This window comes from Haplochromis burtoni, unplaced genomic scaffold (assembly GCF_018398535.1).
Source record: "Haplochromis burtoni strain Fernald_Lab_line unplaced genomic scaffold, NCSU_Asbu1 Contig_5, whole genome shotgun sequence".
Lineage (NCBI taxonomy): Eukaryota > Metazoa > Chordata > Actinopteri > Cichliformes > Cichlidae > Haplochromis > Haplochromis burtoni.
Window position 1 is genome coordinate 4983251 of NW_024582366.1, and position 19253 is coordinate 5002503.

The 19253-nt window shown below is 40.4% G+C and overlaps 1 protein-coding gene across 2 annotated transcripts in view; it reads right to left on the reverse strand.

Moving 5' to 3' along the window:
- LOC102309902 (adhesion G-protein coupled receptor D2) overlaps nt 1–19253 on the reverse strand; it is a 90750-nt gene that overhangs the window by 47307 nt on the left and 24190 nt on the right. For both annotated transcript variants that reach the window (XM_005920914.3, XM_014333179.2), the window contains exons 21-22: nt 5064–5105; nt 1471–1524 (exon numbers count right to left, since the gene is read on the reverse strand). In XM_005920914.3, the coding sequence (XP_005920976.1) occupies nt 1471–1524; nt 5064–5105 (96 nt within the window). The remainder of the gene's footprint in view (nt 1–1470; nt 1525–5063; nt 5106–19253) is intronic.

The following is a 19253-nucleotide window of genomic DNA, read 5'->3' on the forward strand; positions in this document are numbered from 1 at the left end:
TGCACTGTTTAGAGACACTACATCAGCCTAGAGATGAAGGCATATTCCAAAAGTCAGTACTGCGGTGGCTTTGACATAACTCGGCTTAGTACTGGCTACATTTAATATTTTTACGATAAAGGTATAAGAGGACAATGAAAGCTTAAAATGGTCTTTTTTTATTTAAATAACCACTTTCAATTCCTAAAATGAATTTATTGTGAATCATCCTTTTCGGGGTAAATCTTCACTCATGAGTAATGCAACATATAAATTCCTCTATCTCTGAAGAGCCATTTGTCTTCAAATGACCCCATATGCAGTAACACGCTGAAGCCTCTTTATCCCTCACCCGGCAAGGCACAATACCCAATCCTATGTTTTACAACAAGGGGATATATATAGGGGCATGTGCGGTCATCTAGAGCCAAATGTCTCCTATCTAACCAAAGGACAGGTAGATACAGTATTTCAAGCAGGATTTATGGCACAAGATAGCATTAGCTAAAAACTGTCAGGCAGCGGTGATGGCTAAAAAACGCATTCTGATAGCGGAACCCAGCAGGATTGGAAAATTGCCGCCACAGAGGGGAGAGGAAGCAGTAAAAATGATGGTAGATGGGGGGGGGCTCACTGATAACATGAGCAACCAATATATCAGATTGCACCAGGAGGCAAGTCCCCCCCAACCCCCCCAAACACACAACCCCATTGCATAGACATGCATACAGGGAGACATGCAGAAAACATTAATTAACCAACTTATTTATTGCATTCCTTTTTTATTATAAGGTGGGTCACATATGTGGGTTAGAATACAGAGAAAGGTGCTGTGTGGTGTGCTCCAATGGGAGCAGAGGCTTTTCATGCACATGCACCTGTGTATGCAATTGGAAGATGAGGTTGGGTATAAGTTTAATGAGAGTTTGTCAAGGCGTTAAGGTTTGCAATCGTATGCGTGTCTGACATGTGCATGTTTGTGTGTGCTACAGACTTGTGACTGCTTTTAATGTCCTTTGGTTAGGCTATAATCTCCCAAGACGCACACACACCACAGACACACGTGCAGCATCCCACAATTTCAGCCAAACGGCGTCCACCAAGGTATAAATACTGGCCTGACACTTTAATGTCAGGGGATGGCTTGTCCTGGATTAGAAACTTGTAACCCACCGTGGAGCTTGACATTGCTACGATGAAGGTGCTGCAATGGGGAGAGTGAGGAGGGCAGGGAAGGGGGGGGGTTATTATGGGTGTATGTTTGATGTATAAGGGCATCTAACACGGACTGTCGACTAGTGAGCCGATGTACAGAGACTCTTTGTGGCATTGCTGTAGTAGGAATTTTTTCTTTCTTTTTTTCATGAGAAGCAAACGCTGTAAGGAAAATTGAGTCTGTCACACCAGTGTTTATCACACACACACACACACACACAACAGAATAAAGACGTGCACACACACTTGTTCACAGGAAAATGGAAGATTACATACTGAAAAATTAAGCGCTTTTCTCCTCTCCTTGATTCTGTTGACCGTGCTTCGAACCTGAAAGAAAGACACAGAGAATGGGAGCAAAAGAGATAACTGCAGCACACGCTGAATTAAAACAAAATATCTTCCACAGCAAACACCTGCGAGTATGCAAAGTGTAAAAATGGAGAAGGGAGAATAAAATGTGGAATGGAAGGAACATATTTTGAGGGTTAGTTTGCAGACACTGACACGCAGTGGTTGGGATAGTGTATGTGTGTGTGAGAGGGTGCTCCAGCATGTCCCAGCGCCTAATGGGACTTGAAAGTGACACATAGAGCTGGCAAACTAAGGAGACGACTTCAAGCTATCATCTGTCAACACAGAGCGCCGGGACCAACAAATGGGAGCTATTGGAGGAGAAGGGACTGGCCTAGCAGAACAGATTACATTTTTACACTCAGATGAAACAGTGTACTGCACACCTTCATTTAACACATAAAATACCAGACAGAGTTGTATATATATTATAATATATATAGTTATAATAATATATATATATATATTGTTACTATAAATATATATACATATATATATATATATATACATATATATATATATATATATATTTTACAAGAACTGCTTTGCTTCGATTACATTTTGCTAATTTCTCAGTACAGTGAAATAAATATTACAGGATACCAAAATTAATTCATACATTTTTTCTATTCCTATACTTTATTAAACCAACTTTATTCTTTAATTTCTATTGGGGCACTGTTATTATTTTGTTATTAAAATTTCTTTAACTGTTTACTAACAAAATACTAATAAATAAGTAAATAAAAATAGGTTAAAAAATTGCCGGTAGTTCAGTTATTCCTATCTTCTTCAAAATCCTCTGGTACTTGTGAGAGTGAGCGTGTGTATGTTTGCGTATGCGTGCGCGCTCTTGTGTTTGTGCCCTCTGTCAGCACTAACTGTAAATTTGTATCGGCTGGGCACTTATCACTACAGCCCGTCCCAGCCCGGCCCACAACGTTAGTGAATATGCATTATGGCTTATGGCTTCATTAAGTCACGCCGTGTTATAAATTATGACACCACAGTGAACGCATACACACGGTCTCAGAGACAGCATGTGTATGCAGAAGATGTTTTGCATACGTACCACTGCTGAAGGGCGACATAATGAAGAGAGCCTAAGCCTCGTGACAAGGCAAAATCAACAATGCCAGCATTGCGTTTCAAAAACCCTTCTATTATTTCTGACAAGATACTAAGGAGGTCGTCAACACAGTGCAGATGTTGGATAGACACTATCTTAACATTATTTTAATGGGCAAAATGAGACGCGAGGGTTTCACTGATCTCAAAAGCAGCCAGTGAGCTGAGGCAATTACATGACACAACTTAATTAATCATTTGACAATGAGGGGAAGGGCATTGTTTTAGATGATCGTTATGCGTTTAAGGGGTTTGCGCACACTCAAGGTTTCGCAATGATGCAAAGGATGCAAAGCATGGTTTCCCATGTAAATGGGTGCTAAGCGATTACCATATTAAAGCAGTCTGCCCGACAACACCTGCCGACATCCTTGGAGCTGATGGAAATAAAAGGTCATCAAAGCGTGGGATTACAAGGTGACCACCAAGGAAAAGCTAATTGCAATGAATAATGGAAAGCTACTGTCAGGTAATTAGCAATTAAAACGATACATTTTGAGGGTAATAGCAGCAGATGTAGTCTCTCTTCCATACCATACACAATTGTAATTATTCAGCCTAGAAACCGGCTTCATAAATGGAGCATGTCCTGACTTTCAGGCACTAGTTAATTCACCACCTTAAGAATATCAAAGCGAAATCTCCTGACACAGAGGCGGTTAGACTCATCTGTTTTAAATGTTAACAACTAACAGCAACTTTGCAAAGTTTTTACACACAGTGTGCTCACTGTGTGTTTTGTGTACCTGCCATGTGCTATACCAGCTGTCGCTGAAAGTCCCTTCCAAGACAGCTTTTGAATGAATCAAAATGCCAGGACACCGTATATCCTGCCCATAGGATCCTTACAAAAAAATAAATAAAATAATACAATTTTTACCAAGCAAATATTTTCTTTTAAGGGGTCACGAAGGCTGAAACCTAAAGCCAACGTTGCCAAGCATCACAATCTGGAGGAAAAAGTAAAAACAAAAGAAAAGCTCCCTACGCTTCGAGAGGTGATGGCGGGGTCAGTGGGAGCAGATGAAATAATCACTCGGTTTTCTGTTTTGTTTTGTTTCCCCCAAATTTTACCACAACAGTGAGGTCCTCTTGAAAATCAAACCTGAAGAGGAGCTGCTCACAAACCACGAGGACCTCAGGGTCAAGGACAGCATGAGTGTAAGAAAACAAATTCCCGAGCACTGAAAAGCCACTTAAGCAAGAATGCTATATTGATGTATTTTACAGCGCAAAAGGTCATCCCTCCCTGGCTCTGCATTGTCAGTACGTCGCCTATGACTCAGGGACGCTGCTCTCGACGCTCTCGAGAAGAAAGGAGGGAGAAAACAAAATGGAAAAGGACAGAAAACTCGAGATGTTTTCTTTGATGGTCAGCAGCCAGGTGATAATGACAGAAAGCTGAAATAAAAGAGACTGAAGAAAGAGAAATAGAAAAGAGCAGTGGAGGACGATGGACTAATGACCAATGACCTTGTGTATTCAGTCAAAGAAAAGCCTAACAAAAAGACAGCGTATATGTGTATTCACCATAAATGAATAGCAAGCCGCAGAAACGGTGTCTTAGATTTTGCTTCGTATGCTGCATTTACATTCAGATTTACAGTCTTTTCCATTTGCTTGTTGCTTTCTTTATTTTTGCACATTTTTCAGACTTTTGAATTTTAAATTTTCACATGCAACTTTGGAAGGTGGGCCTAAGTTTAAACGCAGCATCACCTATGCAGACTTTACAAAGAGCCACAGTTGACCAAGAGTGATTTTTGTGACATGCGACTCATCCATTAAATCACAACTCTCCGTCTAGACGCTCAACCATTCTCCACCCCCGCAAAGCTATGGTTTGGTAAATGGTAATAAGGCAGTAAGATTGCATTTTATCACCCTTCATTCTATATTGTTTGTTGCATATTGTCCCCCCACCACCACTACCTTTTTTTTTTTTCGGTTCAATTACGGGTACTGCTTGGAGCCCTGCAAAGCCCTGGCCAGCAGCTTTGTCAGGATGCTAAATGGAGGGCTGTGAGTTTAAAAACTTAAAGAGGCAGTGAAATATTAGCCAATGTGGGTGAGGAATGAGTGGCTGAGAACTGCAGCGTGTCAGTGTTAAATGGTTGGACTCAGATGCATATAAGTTAGTCCAAGCATGAAGGGCAGTGGGACGCTCGCATGGAAACGATGTCCCCTCCCCTCCTTCTCATCCCTCTACCCATCCACACACACACACACACACACACACACACACACACACACACACACACACACACACACACACACACACACACTCTGGCGCACCCCACCCACACTGATTTTAAGCAAGGAGCCCATCAGAAACTTGTCATTTCTCTCATTCACTCCAACAGCCTTGAGACACAATGCAGACTTACCTCTGTGTTGTACACCCCATATATCAGAAAGATGAACAGGCCCTGTAAACACAGACAAAGAAAGAGAGAAAGGGAGAAAGAAAGAAGAGGAGGACAAAGTTGTTACACCTGTTTTCTCTCTTATATTTTTATAAAAATAAAAGAAGAAGAAGAAGAAAAAAGATCAAAACTAATGCAGGTAAGGTTGATTTGAAGTCTATTCTAGTCGCACAGAGCTGAATTAGACTTTAGTCGGAAGTAATGAGGAAAGAAGTAGGACAACTTCTCCAAAGTGGGCCACCTCTGTATAAAGCTCAGCTTGCATTTGTTTCGTCTGCAAGACTTCTTCCTCGTTGCAGGCTGCGCTAAGCCATCAAAGGCTTCAACCCAAGGTTCCACACAGTTTTATTGAAATAGAAAATCTCAAGTGCCTATATTCATACTGTGTTCTCTGACATTAAAAAAAACACAATTATATGATTGAGTACTAACAAATACACACAGAGCACACGCATTATGTAAAGAAACAGAAAATCTGTGCTCATAAATCTACGCAAATAGCAAGAAACGAGGCAATAAAGACAGCATTAACAGTGGCGTCTATTAAAACACACTCACATGTACACAGCCCCACACTCACACACACAGAAAGAGAGCAACCCGGGCCAGACGAGACCATCAAGGAAAAACCATTGGAGGAAAGCGGAGAAAGAAAGAGACAGAGGGAGCATAATGAAAAAAATGGCACATAAAAGAAGATATTTCATGTTCACAACACTCCACGGCTAGTACCCAGGGCCCAAGAATGCCATGCCCTTGGATGCATAAAGGCTGCACTTTTGGTCACAGAAAAACAGCTATTTTTCATTCCATTTCATTGTGGCATCCACTGAATGTACAAGCTGTGCATTCGCCTTCGAGCCATAATGTAATCCTGATGCCTCAATGAAAACAGTGAGAACAACATTCTCAGAACACTGATTGAACCGTGCCACAAAAGATGTACCGAGAAAAATGAAAAGGCAGTTAAAATCCTATAAATTTCAAGGCTGATAGATATGGTAGATTCTTTGATAAGAAAACCGCTAGCACAAAAAAAAAAAAAAAAAACTTTTAAAAGTACATCTCTCTGCTTTCACCGCAACCAAGTACGTCTCTGTTGCTTCATCTTTAAACCAGGGTAAGGACACATCCCGAAGACAGGCAGGCACAACCTGCCCAATGCATCAATCAAGCTGAGTTTGGAGCATCCAATTTTTGCCCGAGGAAGATCTCGATGCATCACCATTGACAACATGATTTGGGGGCCCATTCGGAGTGACAGGGCGACAGTGGCTGACGATGATGACCTCTAGGCCAAGCTACTACAAATTCACCTGGCCGCATTGTCCTCCGGGGACTGAATTGCCCCGTCTGTCGCGCAGGCTGGTGACACCTTGCGTACAACTGACAATTTCTCTTGTCTCTGCCATTCTGAAGACACAACAAGGAATCGCACACCGAGATCCGTCTGCTACATACGCATGTGAAGTGGCCAAAAATTAGATACAAAAAAAACAAAAACAAAAATATTTCTATAGCACAGTGTGACCATGACAGCATAGGTGAGGTTGGTGACCTAATAACAGTGGGTGAGCTGAGGTTTCTGGTTTTCAAAGTGCATCCCATAGCTTATACTTTAACTACCCGATACACAGGAGTAATTGGAGTATTCAGTTTCAAATGTTCAATAAAAAAAATGTTTAAAAAAAGAGCAGCGCCCACAAAACCTTGTCTTCACGTTAAATAAATAAATGAATCAACAAATGAAGGATGAGACTGTGTTGTTTTCCAAGTGTGACGGCAAGATCATCTTGTCATCTGTTATCATCTCTGCTCCAATTTACGAGCATTAGATGACACTCAGCCATCGAGCTCAAAGAGACTGCACTGCAAAGGTGAAAGGCTACTCTAGATATATGCCAAGCCTGGACGTTTTTCAGCAGTTTTTCTTAGCAGTCAATTGAATCTATACACTTACTGGTCACATTGTAAGGCACTAAAGGGACCCAAAAGTGTGCCAAGAAAATATCCCACACACCATTTCGACACTACCACCGGTGTGAACTGTTGATACAAGGCAGAATGGATCCACACTTTCAGCGTTGTATATGCCAAATTTTGACCCTAAAATCTGAATGTTGCAGGAGAAATGACCATTTATCAGACCAGTCCTCCTGTCTTCTAGTCTTTTGTTTAGCCTGTGTGAACTGTATCAATTCCTGTTTTCAGGCCGGCATGAGTGGAAGCTGCTTTAGCCCCTCTGTTTCAGGGATGGGGTGCTCAGAGATGCTGTTCTGCATACCTTGGTTGTAATAAATGGTTATTTATATATAGTTATCGTTTCCTTTCTATCAGCTCAAAGATATAGTTCTTTGGGGAATATGTTCGTTCTGAACTTCAGCAGGGCATCGTGAGCATGTCTGCATGCCTAAATGCACAAAGTTTGTGGTAAGAAGCAGTTTAACCTTAGATGTGCGTGACGAAGTGGACGGTGAGGGTATATTATTTAATGTCGGCTAGTAAAAGGCTTTTGAAAAGTAAAGAGATATGTTTTTTTGTCATTTTTTTAAAAATAATATGGACTGACTCTAAATGCGCATCACTCGCGATGTGAGATAGAATTGTTACTATAGGGCTGTATTTGGGGTGTCTGTCCTTCTGCTGATAAATATATAATAATTAGACCTCTATAAGGTAAAATGTTAAAATCTCTGATGTCCATTGAGAATTATTTAAAAGCACAAGCAAAGTGTTTATCATGTATGTAAACTCAGCGTGGCTCCATACTGTTTGCACACACAGACACATGCACACACGTTAGCAAGCACACACACACACTAACAGACAGTGGGTGGTTAATTTGCAACACATACTCTATTGTATTGCATTAGAATTGCAATTCCCAACTTATTGTTGCAATTTGATTATCATGTTTTTGATCATTCCTCTTATTTGTAATTAATCTTTTGTTGTGCAGTGAACAAAGTGGGGAGAACATAGTGTGCACATTAGGAAAAAATGATCTATTAAAATCTAATTGAGTTAAAAATAAGTGGCAGCGCAACAATAATGACGGATTGTTTAAAATGTTAATTCATTAATATTATCCCTAAAAACAAACAGACGGGAAAATGGGGCGCATTATTTAAATGCAAGCGTGCCTTTCTAAACTCTGCCGCATTTCTTTTGAACTCTGCAGAAAACGCTACAAATTTATGCAAAGAACGAACACAGTTGCTTTCAAAGTATTGCCATACTGTACATCAAACAGGGGAGCATAAATTAATTAGCATCTCACTAATTATGGAACAATTGTATGTTTAAAAAGTTACTGTGTTTGACCAAAAACACCATTGCCTCAGAGAGATGTGCTCTGCCGCAGTGCCGGGCAGGAAAGTGCATTTGTGTAAACGTGCATGCGCAATCCTACTTATCAGAGATACTGAGAGTTTTGTCTGGACAACAGAAAGAACAAATGAAAGTCAGACATCGATTTACTTTCAAGAACTCTGAGTCAAGCCATTTAAAGCGGCTAGCCCTGATATTGTTTACTACTGGCTGTTTGTGATGTTGACAACCTCCTTTGGAAATTTACCTCTGTTGTCCTTGCAACTCACTCTTCGTAAAAGCATCAGCTGAGTGCATTAAATATTTAAGGTGAGCCATTAACCGCTGGTTATACTTGTAATAAAAGCTTTATTCCTGTGTTTAAGTGTCTGCTTTGTAAGAGAATATATTAAATGAAGCTTAACTCCCTCAAATGTAAAAAAAAAAACTACAGATCTTTGGCAAATACAGACGTCGTTTTTGCCTATCTGCATGAATTAAGACGGGCAACTCCTGCGTTACTAGATAATAAAGCAGTTCGAATTTCAGATAACAGATTCAGGTGCCAGAGAACAGATCTGACTCTAGGTTTTTTCACGTTTCACAGTCATTTGATTTTATGACAAGACAAAATGAATGAGCTGGTGGCAACTGATCGTTTAGCTCAATAATATTTTCTACAGAATACAAGGTTGCTGATGGACAGTGTACAGTGCGGTACGACAATAGTTCAGCAAGATAACACAAGACAATTATTTAAAACATAACTTACACACTGGCTGACCACTAAAGGCTGATACAACTTGTGCACACAACTTCTCCTATTGTTTTAACTTGATTGTCTTTAATTGATCAACATGATCAATTAAACACAATTTTCACATTTTCAGGTATTTTCAGTCTTTAACACTGAGAATTCATCCCTGCATATGTTCAGCAGTGACACAAATCTCCAACCTGAATACAAACACTGACCACTTTTAAATTCCCTACAACAGCTCCAAGTTTCCCAAGCACATACGCTGTCCTCATTTTGACAGTAAGCCTACTGCAGGGAAGGGTGTTTTAAAAAAGCCACTTTCTCTTATAACAAAAAATAATAATAATTATACTATTTGTTTATGGCATATGCAATGTTGAACCCTTCAACCTCTCAAAGAATTCCCAGAGAATAATCCCTCTACATTTCTCCCCTCACTTACTATCAGCGCCCCTATTTCCCACTTCCATCAACCTCCCCACGTGTGTAGAGAAAGGAAGCAGAGAGCTGGCAGGTAAAAATCTCAAAAAGCAGTAGTTTTATGGCACCGTCCTTGGGAAACAAATTTTCAATGTACAGATATGAAAACTATGATTAAGGTGGAAGGGCAGTGTCTTGGCAAGGGGAGAGGGAGTGGCAGGTCAGCTTTTTCTTTCTCGCTGGAATGTATTGTCTCAGTCAGCCCAACGCTCCCTGTAGTATGAGAAGGAGCTTAAACGTTAACATGAGATATAATGACAGGGAACTCTGCTGTTCTGTCTGCTTGTTATATTGAAAAAAGAACCAGTATGGCTGCAATTTTGTCATCCTCCTTATTATTTTTACTTAGTGGTACAAATGACTTGCAGTAAAACAGATCTATATACAATAGATGTGTAAATTTTCAGCCAACCCCTTTCTAAAAATATTTTTATAACCATGGTCTTGAGCAATAGTTTCTATGATTTCTATAGCAGTTTTTCTTTGGACATTGGCTGCTTTTTCACTTATTTTCAATCCAGTCATTGTACCTGATAACTTCCAGCTGTAGTTTTTCTTTTTAGTTAAGCCACTTAACACTGACCTGTGAATCAATAAAGCATAAAAAGGGCACCTAACTCAAAAGATGAACCAATGTTCTGTCTAGACATAAAGACAATTTAGGAAAGAACCAATTTAAAATTGTATCTTTAGGGATTTTGCTACTCTCAACATGTCACAAATGTACATTTCTTGTGTCGCATCTATAGAAAATGCCAAATGTGACATTTTGACAGGAAAGAAAGCTTGCCTATGAGTATTCAGGCTGTGCTTGTTACAATTGTAGTATCTGCCTTGCAAACTGTACAGTATTTCCCATTTTCCTAGCAAATTATAAAAAATGAGAAGCTTAGTCTTATGCACACTACTGTATACAAAATTTAATATGTTAATTTATAAGACAAGTAACAGGGGTTTTTTTACTTTAAGCATTTGATTCTCCTTTGTGAATATTTCTGTATCTCTATTTTTGCAATAGAGATGCATAAAGAAAAAAACTTCTAGTTCAAAGTTTCGATCCCAGTATTAGAAACAACAACAACTGAAGACCACCACCTCCACATCCCCTCAGTGAATTCCAGAGTCACTCTCTGCCAGAAACGAGAGCCTTTTGAACAAGCTGGGCCCGACGTCAAATATCCTCGCCTAAATTCAAACACACAGAGACACTTTTCACAAATAGAGCTATCCGCATCTCCACTTGGCAAAAAAAGGGGAGGAAAAATTCTGCCCTCACACCTGGTAATCATTAAAGAAATGAGAGACAGAAGAGGTTAAAACACCGTGATGGGGGGAAAAAGAAAAGAAATTCACACTTCTGCGCTGGGACTTGCTAATGTCTCTGACCCCTCCACACATAAACAGTTTAATTAACATGTATACATAACTTTCACTTTAACTGTTCATGGCATGTCAAATCAAAGTGTCTGTCAAAGCTGTGAAACAAGGAGTTGATACTTTGCAGGCCCTCGGTTTGAATCCAGCTCCACTCAACTGCTCCAGCTGGAAAGAGATACTGGCAAGAAGAAGTGAAGGCAGGCAGACAGGGCAGGTAGACGGGCAGCCTGCCACTCTGTCAGTTTGAGGTAAACAGCCGCCCAATAAATGCTTTGTAGCACCCAGAACTGCTCAAGATATGAATGAGAGAAGATGCTTGAAGTGGAAAAATAAAAGTCAAACGAAACAGGTGTTTTAAGATTTGGGTGGCATCACATCTTTCAAGCTGAAATTGCTCGCCTTTGCAGCAAGTGAGCACCGTATTCATTATGGTGCAAACTCAGTCCACCCTACTGTAAAGATGGCTGTGAAAATAAATCATCACACTCTCAATCATCTTAAAGTTGGCCTCTATTGTGCACAAAAGCATGACATCAACCATTTATAGAGAATTTGTAGAATTGAAAAAGATTGTTAGGTGCAAAATGCAACCAAATACATCCAGTCCTGACAACTGGAATAACCTAAATTTTGATTTGGGTATGTGCCAAAGTTTTCTTCCTGTTTCTTACTCACTGCACATTATTAGAGAAAGTGGAAAAGTTATTCTATTAAAAAAGAGCCCTTAGGACTCCCTGTTTCTTTCCCCATACACACATCCAGTCAGTCGGGCTGTCACGTTGAGGAGGGGACCCCCCAAGCCAGCCTGCCTCCACGGGGTGTGTAGCTGCAGAGGAAAACTGTCAGTGTTCGCACACAAACAGGCACACAGTGAAGCCAGCAGCAACACCAGTGCTGGTGTGCGATGGCTCAGGAGAGGAGGGAGAGTTATTAGCTTAGCCCTGAACCACCTACTTAATATAGGGGCCGGCGGTGATCGCTAACAGAGCCTGGCAGAGGTGACAGCTTTTGGCCCTGCTTGAGGAAATCCAATTGAAAAGCAGCCAAGAGGAACAACAAGCCCGAAACAGATGTTGCTCGCTACCACCAGTGCAACTTGGGTACACACAACCCAGCGGCAACAAACCGCGATGGCAAAACTGACACACAAACATACACACAACGGACACAGAGTGGAGCGCACACGCTTACACCACAGAGCCACATGAAACTGTGGAGGAACAAAATTTACAAAGGAAAACATCGGCAGCAGCAGATGTCTACAAGGACAGCAACGAGGAGCGATTTGTACGTTTATTTTTAGTTTCTATACTCTCTTTTTTCTTTCATCACTATTCTACAGATTGGCAACTACAGTTTAAATATATTTAAAGAGAACAAATCAAGAAAAAATGGAGCAGAGGCCAAAACAAAATCTTTCTTCCTAGACAAGAGACCCACCCAACAATCCATCCATCCATCTATGAATCCCTTGTCTTTTCTTTTAAGAACGTCTGGTAAGGTGTCTTAGTGAAAACACAGGCCTTCATATTATTAAAGCGCTTTTGCTCAAGTATTAATTGAGTTTGGCAAGTCTGGCCACACTTGATCCTAATAACGTTCATTTATTTTTTCCATCACCGCTACTGGGAAAAAGAGCAAGGAAGAGATGTGGAGAGCGAGAGATAAAGAGAAAGGGGGAGAAAATGGGCAAAAATCAATTCTGACATATCTTTATTACCACTCGATGACAAATGACGGCACATTTGCCATTGCTCTGGCATTGTGTCAGTGTGTGTCATATTGATTTTACATCAGATGGACGAACGTTATTGATGAAGTTCCAGAAAAACAGATGACCGCCCCATTTGAGTTGTTTTTTTAGCATTTAAATAAACCAGGATGACAGCAAATTAAGACAGTAATTGTCACATGGCAGATCTCTCCTTTTGCTTTTCCGACAATTTTTCTTTAATATAAACCAAATTTTGAAGCATTTGCGGAAACCAAGCCTGCCGCGAGATCAGCGGGAGTTGGCAACTACACCCTGAACCTGATCACACGGAACACATGTGGGAATGTAATGGAGGAGTGGTACAGAGAGCACGAGAACGAGAGTGAACTGTAAACAAACTAGCTTTTAAACAAGACAATTTCGAGTTGCGTGTCTTGGGCGCCAAGAAAAACACAGCCACGGAAAACTGATACAAACTTTTAACACATGGGTCAAAGCGGGAGTCTTTGAACTGCCGAGGGAAAGCCAGCCGCCAGTGCAGAAAGCTGTTTAATTAAAAATACTTAGGTATTCAACAGGCCTTTTTGGGGCGCCCTCTTGTCAAATTGTATGTGAGCCTGCTGTCAATCTTTTTTTTTAATTTCACAGTTTTCCGCTGACAAAGGGGGGGGGGTTCTCCTAAAAACAGCAGCTGGATCCTGGGTAAATTTAGAGAAAAGGCCACTCACAAATATAAATCTGCACAGTCGGTTGCAGTAACAGACATAATACCATATTAGTGTATATACTCTTAAACCGTATACTTATACAGAATTAGACACAGTAATATGTTGGACCTGGTATTAAAATACCATTAGAATTACCACCAAACTGTGGTTTGGTGGTAATTCATAAGCATGTAAGCTTCTTCCATTTAAACTGCCTTCAGAATATAGAAGGTACCAGATATTTTGCAGAGATTTGCAATCATAGCATAGATAAATTATATAATTTATGATATATACTGTTTTATTGTAGAATATTTGGGGGAAGGACAAATAGGTGACGTCTTTAATGTGATGTCTTTTTAATTTTTCAAGTCAGAAGGAGTTCACATTAACAGACAGCTGCAACATAATCATGTACTGCCAGCCACTTATTTTCGTGTGGCAATGAGGAGCTGGAAAGGCATAACACACACACGCACACACACGCACGCACGCACGCACGCACACACACACGCACACACACTTCCAATATACCACCACAAGCACAGGCACTCTTAGTGGCTTCCAAACAGTAATTGCACTCTTATGTAAGTACAAGCAAGCTCAGAATCAAAGTCAAGTGTCTGGAAGTTGAACACCACCTGAGCCTCAACTTACCATTTTTCCAAAAAAGTATGCCAACCCTAATGGGCCAAAATACGTACCATTATGTTTTTGTTTGTTTGTTTGTATTATTTATTTTTCTATAAAGAGTGTACGCTTTGCCTAGAGAACTATGACACATTTGCCCTTGGTCTATTGTTCTTGTGCCGGTGCGTGTTCGACTTATTCATATGCATACATTCGCGGGCATGAAAACAGTTTTAAAGCACCTGAAAGGTACATTGGAACCTGCAAACAAACAACTCTTACGCATGCACAGTAACATTTGAGCAGAACACTTTGTGCAAATTGCACCACTGACAAGACCGTGTTGCAGTGCCCTTGACTAACAATGACAAATGGATGCAATATGCAAAGTCTGAACAAGTTGCTTTTGGGTGCAAAATAGGAAAAACGTTGCTCCGGGTACCATTATGGGATGCGTTTGCTATGCTGTTTCTCAACTAAGGTGAGCCCAGCCGAGGTTAATGGCACGTGTTAAGATTGAGAAGTGTAGGTGAGTGATGTCTGTCGAGAGAAATCAGAGAGAGCGAGACAGAAAGACGGACCTTCTTTCTCTCGTTTAGACATGTGAATTGCCGATTGGTGTCTTGCTTGCTTCATTATCTATTATTATGCCGAATCTGTGACCTTGTAGTGGTAAAGGACGTAAGTGACTAAAGACACATTAGCAGCATATGAAAAAATAATGTGCTCTAAAAACCTATAAATTATTTTTAACTAATAAGTCGTTTTCTATCCCCGAGACTCTTACTGTCATGTTTTGTAAATAAAGAAACAGAGCAATAAAATAAAAGTAATACATCTAACTTATAATGTAGTGTCCTTATAAAGCAGCAGGAGCTTCACATACCTACTGCATTTCCATCAATCTGCTGTCAATCTGTCACACATCTGATAAAAGTGGAAATAATTTCATTTTTTAGGATTCAAAATATTGGTTTTATAGTGTTTTTTATTTATTTATTTGCCTAAATTAATACATACATAAATCAATAGCTCATAGAAATTAATTATTAAACCACTAAGAGTTAGTAACACCCCAAAAATAAAAAATAAAAAATAGAGAGAAAAGGACAATAAGAAAGAGGGTCTAAAATAATGTGTATCTACATGTGAGTGCATGAGTGTAACCGCTGGGTTTGTAGTTCTGTTTCTGCGTACACCTACCCAACATAATCCCACTTCTGTGTCTTTCTGTATTCATCCGCCTGTCTGTGTTTGTGCACGCGCATACACATGCGGTACAACACCACCGCGGTGGCAGGGTGCATCCATCATGATAAACCGGGAGACTCGGCGACTGTCACATGCAATCACACTTCACTACGGTTCACAGGACTTCAAAGTGAAAATGAATGATAGCTCATCGACATGAAGACTTCATATATCTTCGTTTTTTTTTTTCTTGCTCTTTTCTGTCTTTTATTTTTGGGAAGAGACTTGTATCTTTTCTCCCAGCCCCCCTTCGTTGTGAGGCTAATCGTTTTTGTTCATGGCTGGACAAACAAGTTAAAAATAAACAATAAAAAAATACATTCTGCCACCTCAGTTTGTAAGAGAATCTAAATGAGTAACACAGATTTTCAGAAATAAATTCAAAGTTTGCTTGTCCCACAAATTGCATTCATGTAAAGTGTGAGTAAAGCTGTAACAGACTTAAAGCTGCAATAGGCGTTGTATGGCCACCAGGGGGCTCCAAGAGTACCTCACCAGTGCATTCTGTTTGTCGTGATGTTAATTGGGTTAACGAGTTCTTTTATTTCTTTCTTTTTCTTATTCTGTGCTATTTCCTGTTTTGTTAGGAACATGTCACCTTCCTTTTATGTGTTGGGTGTTGATTTTTTTCTTTTTTATTCAATTTTTGGTTTGGTTTGTCTTTTTGACATCATCATTACATCATTGTTACTCTTCTTTGCTCTTTTGCGTTGGTCTGAGTTGAATACATTTTGCCATCAAAGTGTGACTGCTGGGATCAGCATGCCCTCCAACTTGTTTTGACTGACATTTTTCCACATGGACATTACAAGCAAGGATCTATAAGCCAACTACAAGCAGACTAGAAAATAACGCATTAAGAACAACTACACCAGTGGTGTCGGCTGCTGTCCATTTGCATTTTTGCAAGCAGGTAACCCCATCCTTACCCTATGCTGCTTAATGCACGTATCTGGCAGATTACTGGTGCTTCCCAGTTGTTTATCTTGCTGTGTGCCTTCCCCTGTGCCCTCATTACTTTTGCTTCCTTATTTTTTGGTTATCTACTTCAGAATCAGAATCAGAATACTTTATTAATCCCTGGGGGAAATTATTTTTTTGTTGTACTTGGACTCCTTCTTGATTTCCTTTGTTATCACCTCTTGTAATTTTATTTACTTCGCTGCAGTCGATCCTGTACATGATCCCAATGTCCTGCACTTGGTGTTTCCCCTGTGAACATACCAATATTACTTTATCAAGCCCTGCTGACATATCGATAAACATAATCCTACCTTGCCAACATGAGCATCAAAGAAAGTGTCTGCATCCCTGACTTGTTTAATCATTTGTTATGTTTGGCTATTAACCAAGCAGCCACCATTTATCAGGTAACAGTAATCTAAGTTACTGATTACTAATAGTAAAAACAGTGTTTCAAGAGAAGCAAAGCATAAAAATACAGATACAGCTTTTAAACTATCAGTATTTGTTAACCTCAGTGAGCACTTGAAAACATAACCCATGCATGAATTGCTGCACTCTGGGGATTCAAACCCTTGACCTTTGCAACTCCAGAGGAGGTTATTTTAGAGACCGCGCCACTGGGGGACATGGCTTTCAACTCACTTTCTCACAAGTTCTCACAAGTTCTCACAAGCTGAAGCAATGATGCTGCGTTTGCAAAACTGGGCTCTGTTTGTTCGTTTCAATGTAACAAGCATCCAAAGGGAGAAAATTTACAAAGAAGATGCGTCATGCATGCTTCCATCCCAATGAAGCCTTGATGACAATGCAGAGAATGACAGCAATATTTCAGTTTGAAAGTTAATGTGAACAATGGCAAGTATTAAACTTGTTAGATTTGTAACTGCTAAAAAGTCAACTGAGACGCAATAATGCCAACTCTCTAACTGCTTCAGCGCAGGCAAGGGTAGCTTTTAATCTAGTAATGACTCTGAAATGACAGTATGCTTAAAAAAAAACAAAAAAAAAAAACTAAAGATCCTGGTATAGACCTCCTCGCCTCTCCCTCTCTCTCTCTCTCTCTCTCTGCACTCTGTCCCAGGCTCTGCTCTTGCTCTCTAAGCTGTTTGATTGGCACATGCTTTCACTTAATGAGGGATAATTACTAAGGAAAACAAGTGGGAGAGCACATCTGCTCAGTGTAAAAAGAAGTCCAGGCCTGGTGCAATCTGTCAGACAGGGCTTTCAGGTTGTGTGTGTGAATGCCTTACCCACCTTCAGCAGCCCCCCAGTCCTGCATAAACCCTCCAGGACCCTCCCTACACGCCGTCCCGACGAGAAGCAGATTAATATGAATCAGCATGTGGCTGTAAACACTCGACGGGAAGAGTGTATATCTATGTGCGTTGACATGCATAGGAAATGACCCGGAGTATCTGTGGAGGACTGGCTATGGGCCACGGCAGGAAGGGCAAGAGGCCAGTGGGGACATCAACATCCCAATCAGTGTCCTGCTGCCAGAGCTGTTGTTCTCCAGCTCCTATCGCACTGTTTTGTTTGCTTTTACACAATGCTACACTGTACTAGTAGTAAAATACTCAGGTAGCTGCAATTCTTCCCAGACACATCCACATAGTGCTCATAAATCATCTCTGCTAAACGGTCTCTTAATGACCTGCCTTTGTGTACAGTTAGAATGGGAACTTGTCATGTTTAAATTGTGAAATTATAATTTACTGTATTGCTCAGTGAAACTGAGTTGCCAGATATTAAAAATTTTGACAGAATATTCTGTAGGTTTAATTTGTAATTTGTACTTCACATTCTTGATTACAGCTACTTAACAGAAATAGTGGCAGCACACATACATTAGCCAAAATGAGGAGAGAATTCACATGCTACTTTTCAAGCAAAAAGCACAGCGCAGCTTTGGGTAACCTAGATCAAATCATTTCATTTTATCTGCCTCATAATTTAACACAAAGTCGCTCCAGATGAGCACGCTGTGTGGCAAGTGTGTGACCCATTGGTTTGTCACTCAGTGTAATCGCTAAGGTGTAATCAATATAAATTCACCTATAATTAACATATATTTTATCTATCCGTTTGACAGCTTCAAAAGTTATCAAATTTTTTTTAAATCTATTTTAAATACATTTTTAAAAATGAGGATTTTTTTTTTTTTAAATTATCACATGCAAACTGGATCTGACGTTTGACAGCTTTTTAACCTTCCGACACTTTTGTCCACCCTTCATGCCCCCGTCTCGGCAGCTCCTTACCACCCACCCACTAAAAGAACAACAGGGTTTTGCTTTCTTGCCCTGCACTGACCCAGTTCCCACTAATTACCCACAAAGTATACATCAAAGCCGGGAAAATCTACAGATCTGCGACAACGAGGCAGAGTAAGAAAAAACAGGACTATCCCCAACCTAGTCACCCTGAGCTGTTACCGATACAGCCGCGTGAGTTTGTCTGTATTTTTGTGCATGCGTGCGAAGTGGTGTTAGCCGATACAAAAGGCACGACGGTGAACTTATAAATAGAACGGTCATTGTTTCGACATGGGTAATTTCGGGTGTCGGAATTGTTCCTGACACTGTCAGCTGTGTGGCTTAGCTGAGGGGGAAGGCGGCAGGGGTGATGGATGAGTGAGGTCATGAAGTCTAGAGTCAGCTGATGGGATAACATGCATATACACACAGAAACAGAGAAATAAATATTACTAATAGCATCAAAGCATGGAATCAAATACAAACTATAACATGCATTAAGGCCATTGAGCATAATTGCACTCTTTTTTTCTCTTTTACGCCTTCCCTCTCTCTTTCTCTCTCTCTCTCTCTCTCACACACACTCGCACACACACACACACACACACACACACACACACACACACACACACACACACGGCTATCATTGCACACTCGGCAAAGGGCTCGGTTTGCTTTCTTATGACACAGTCTATTACTAAA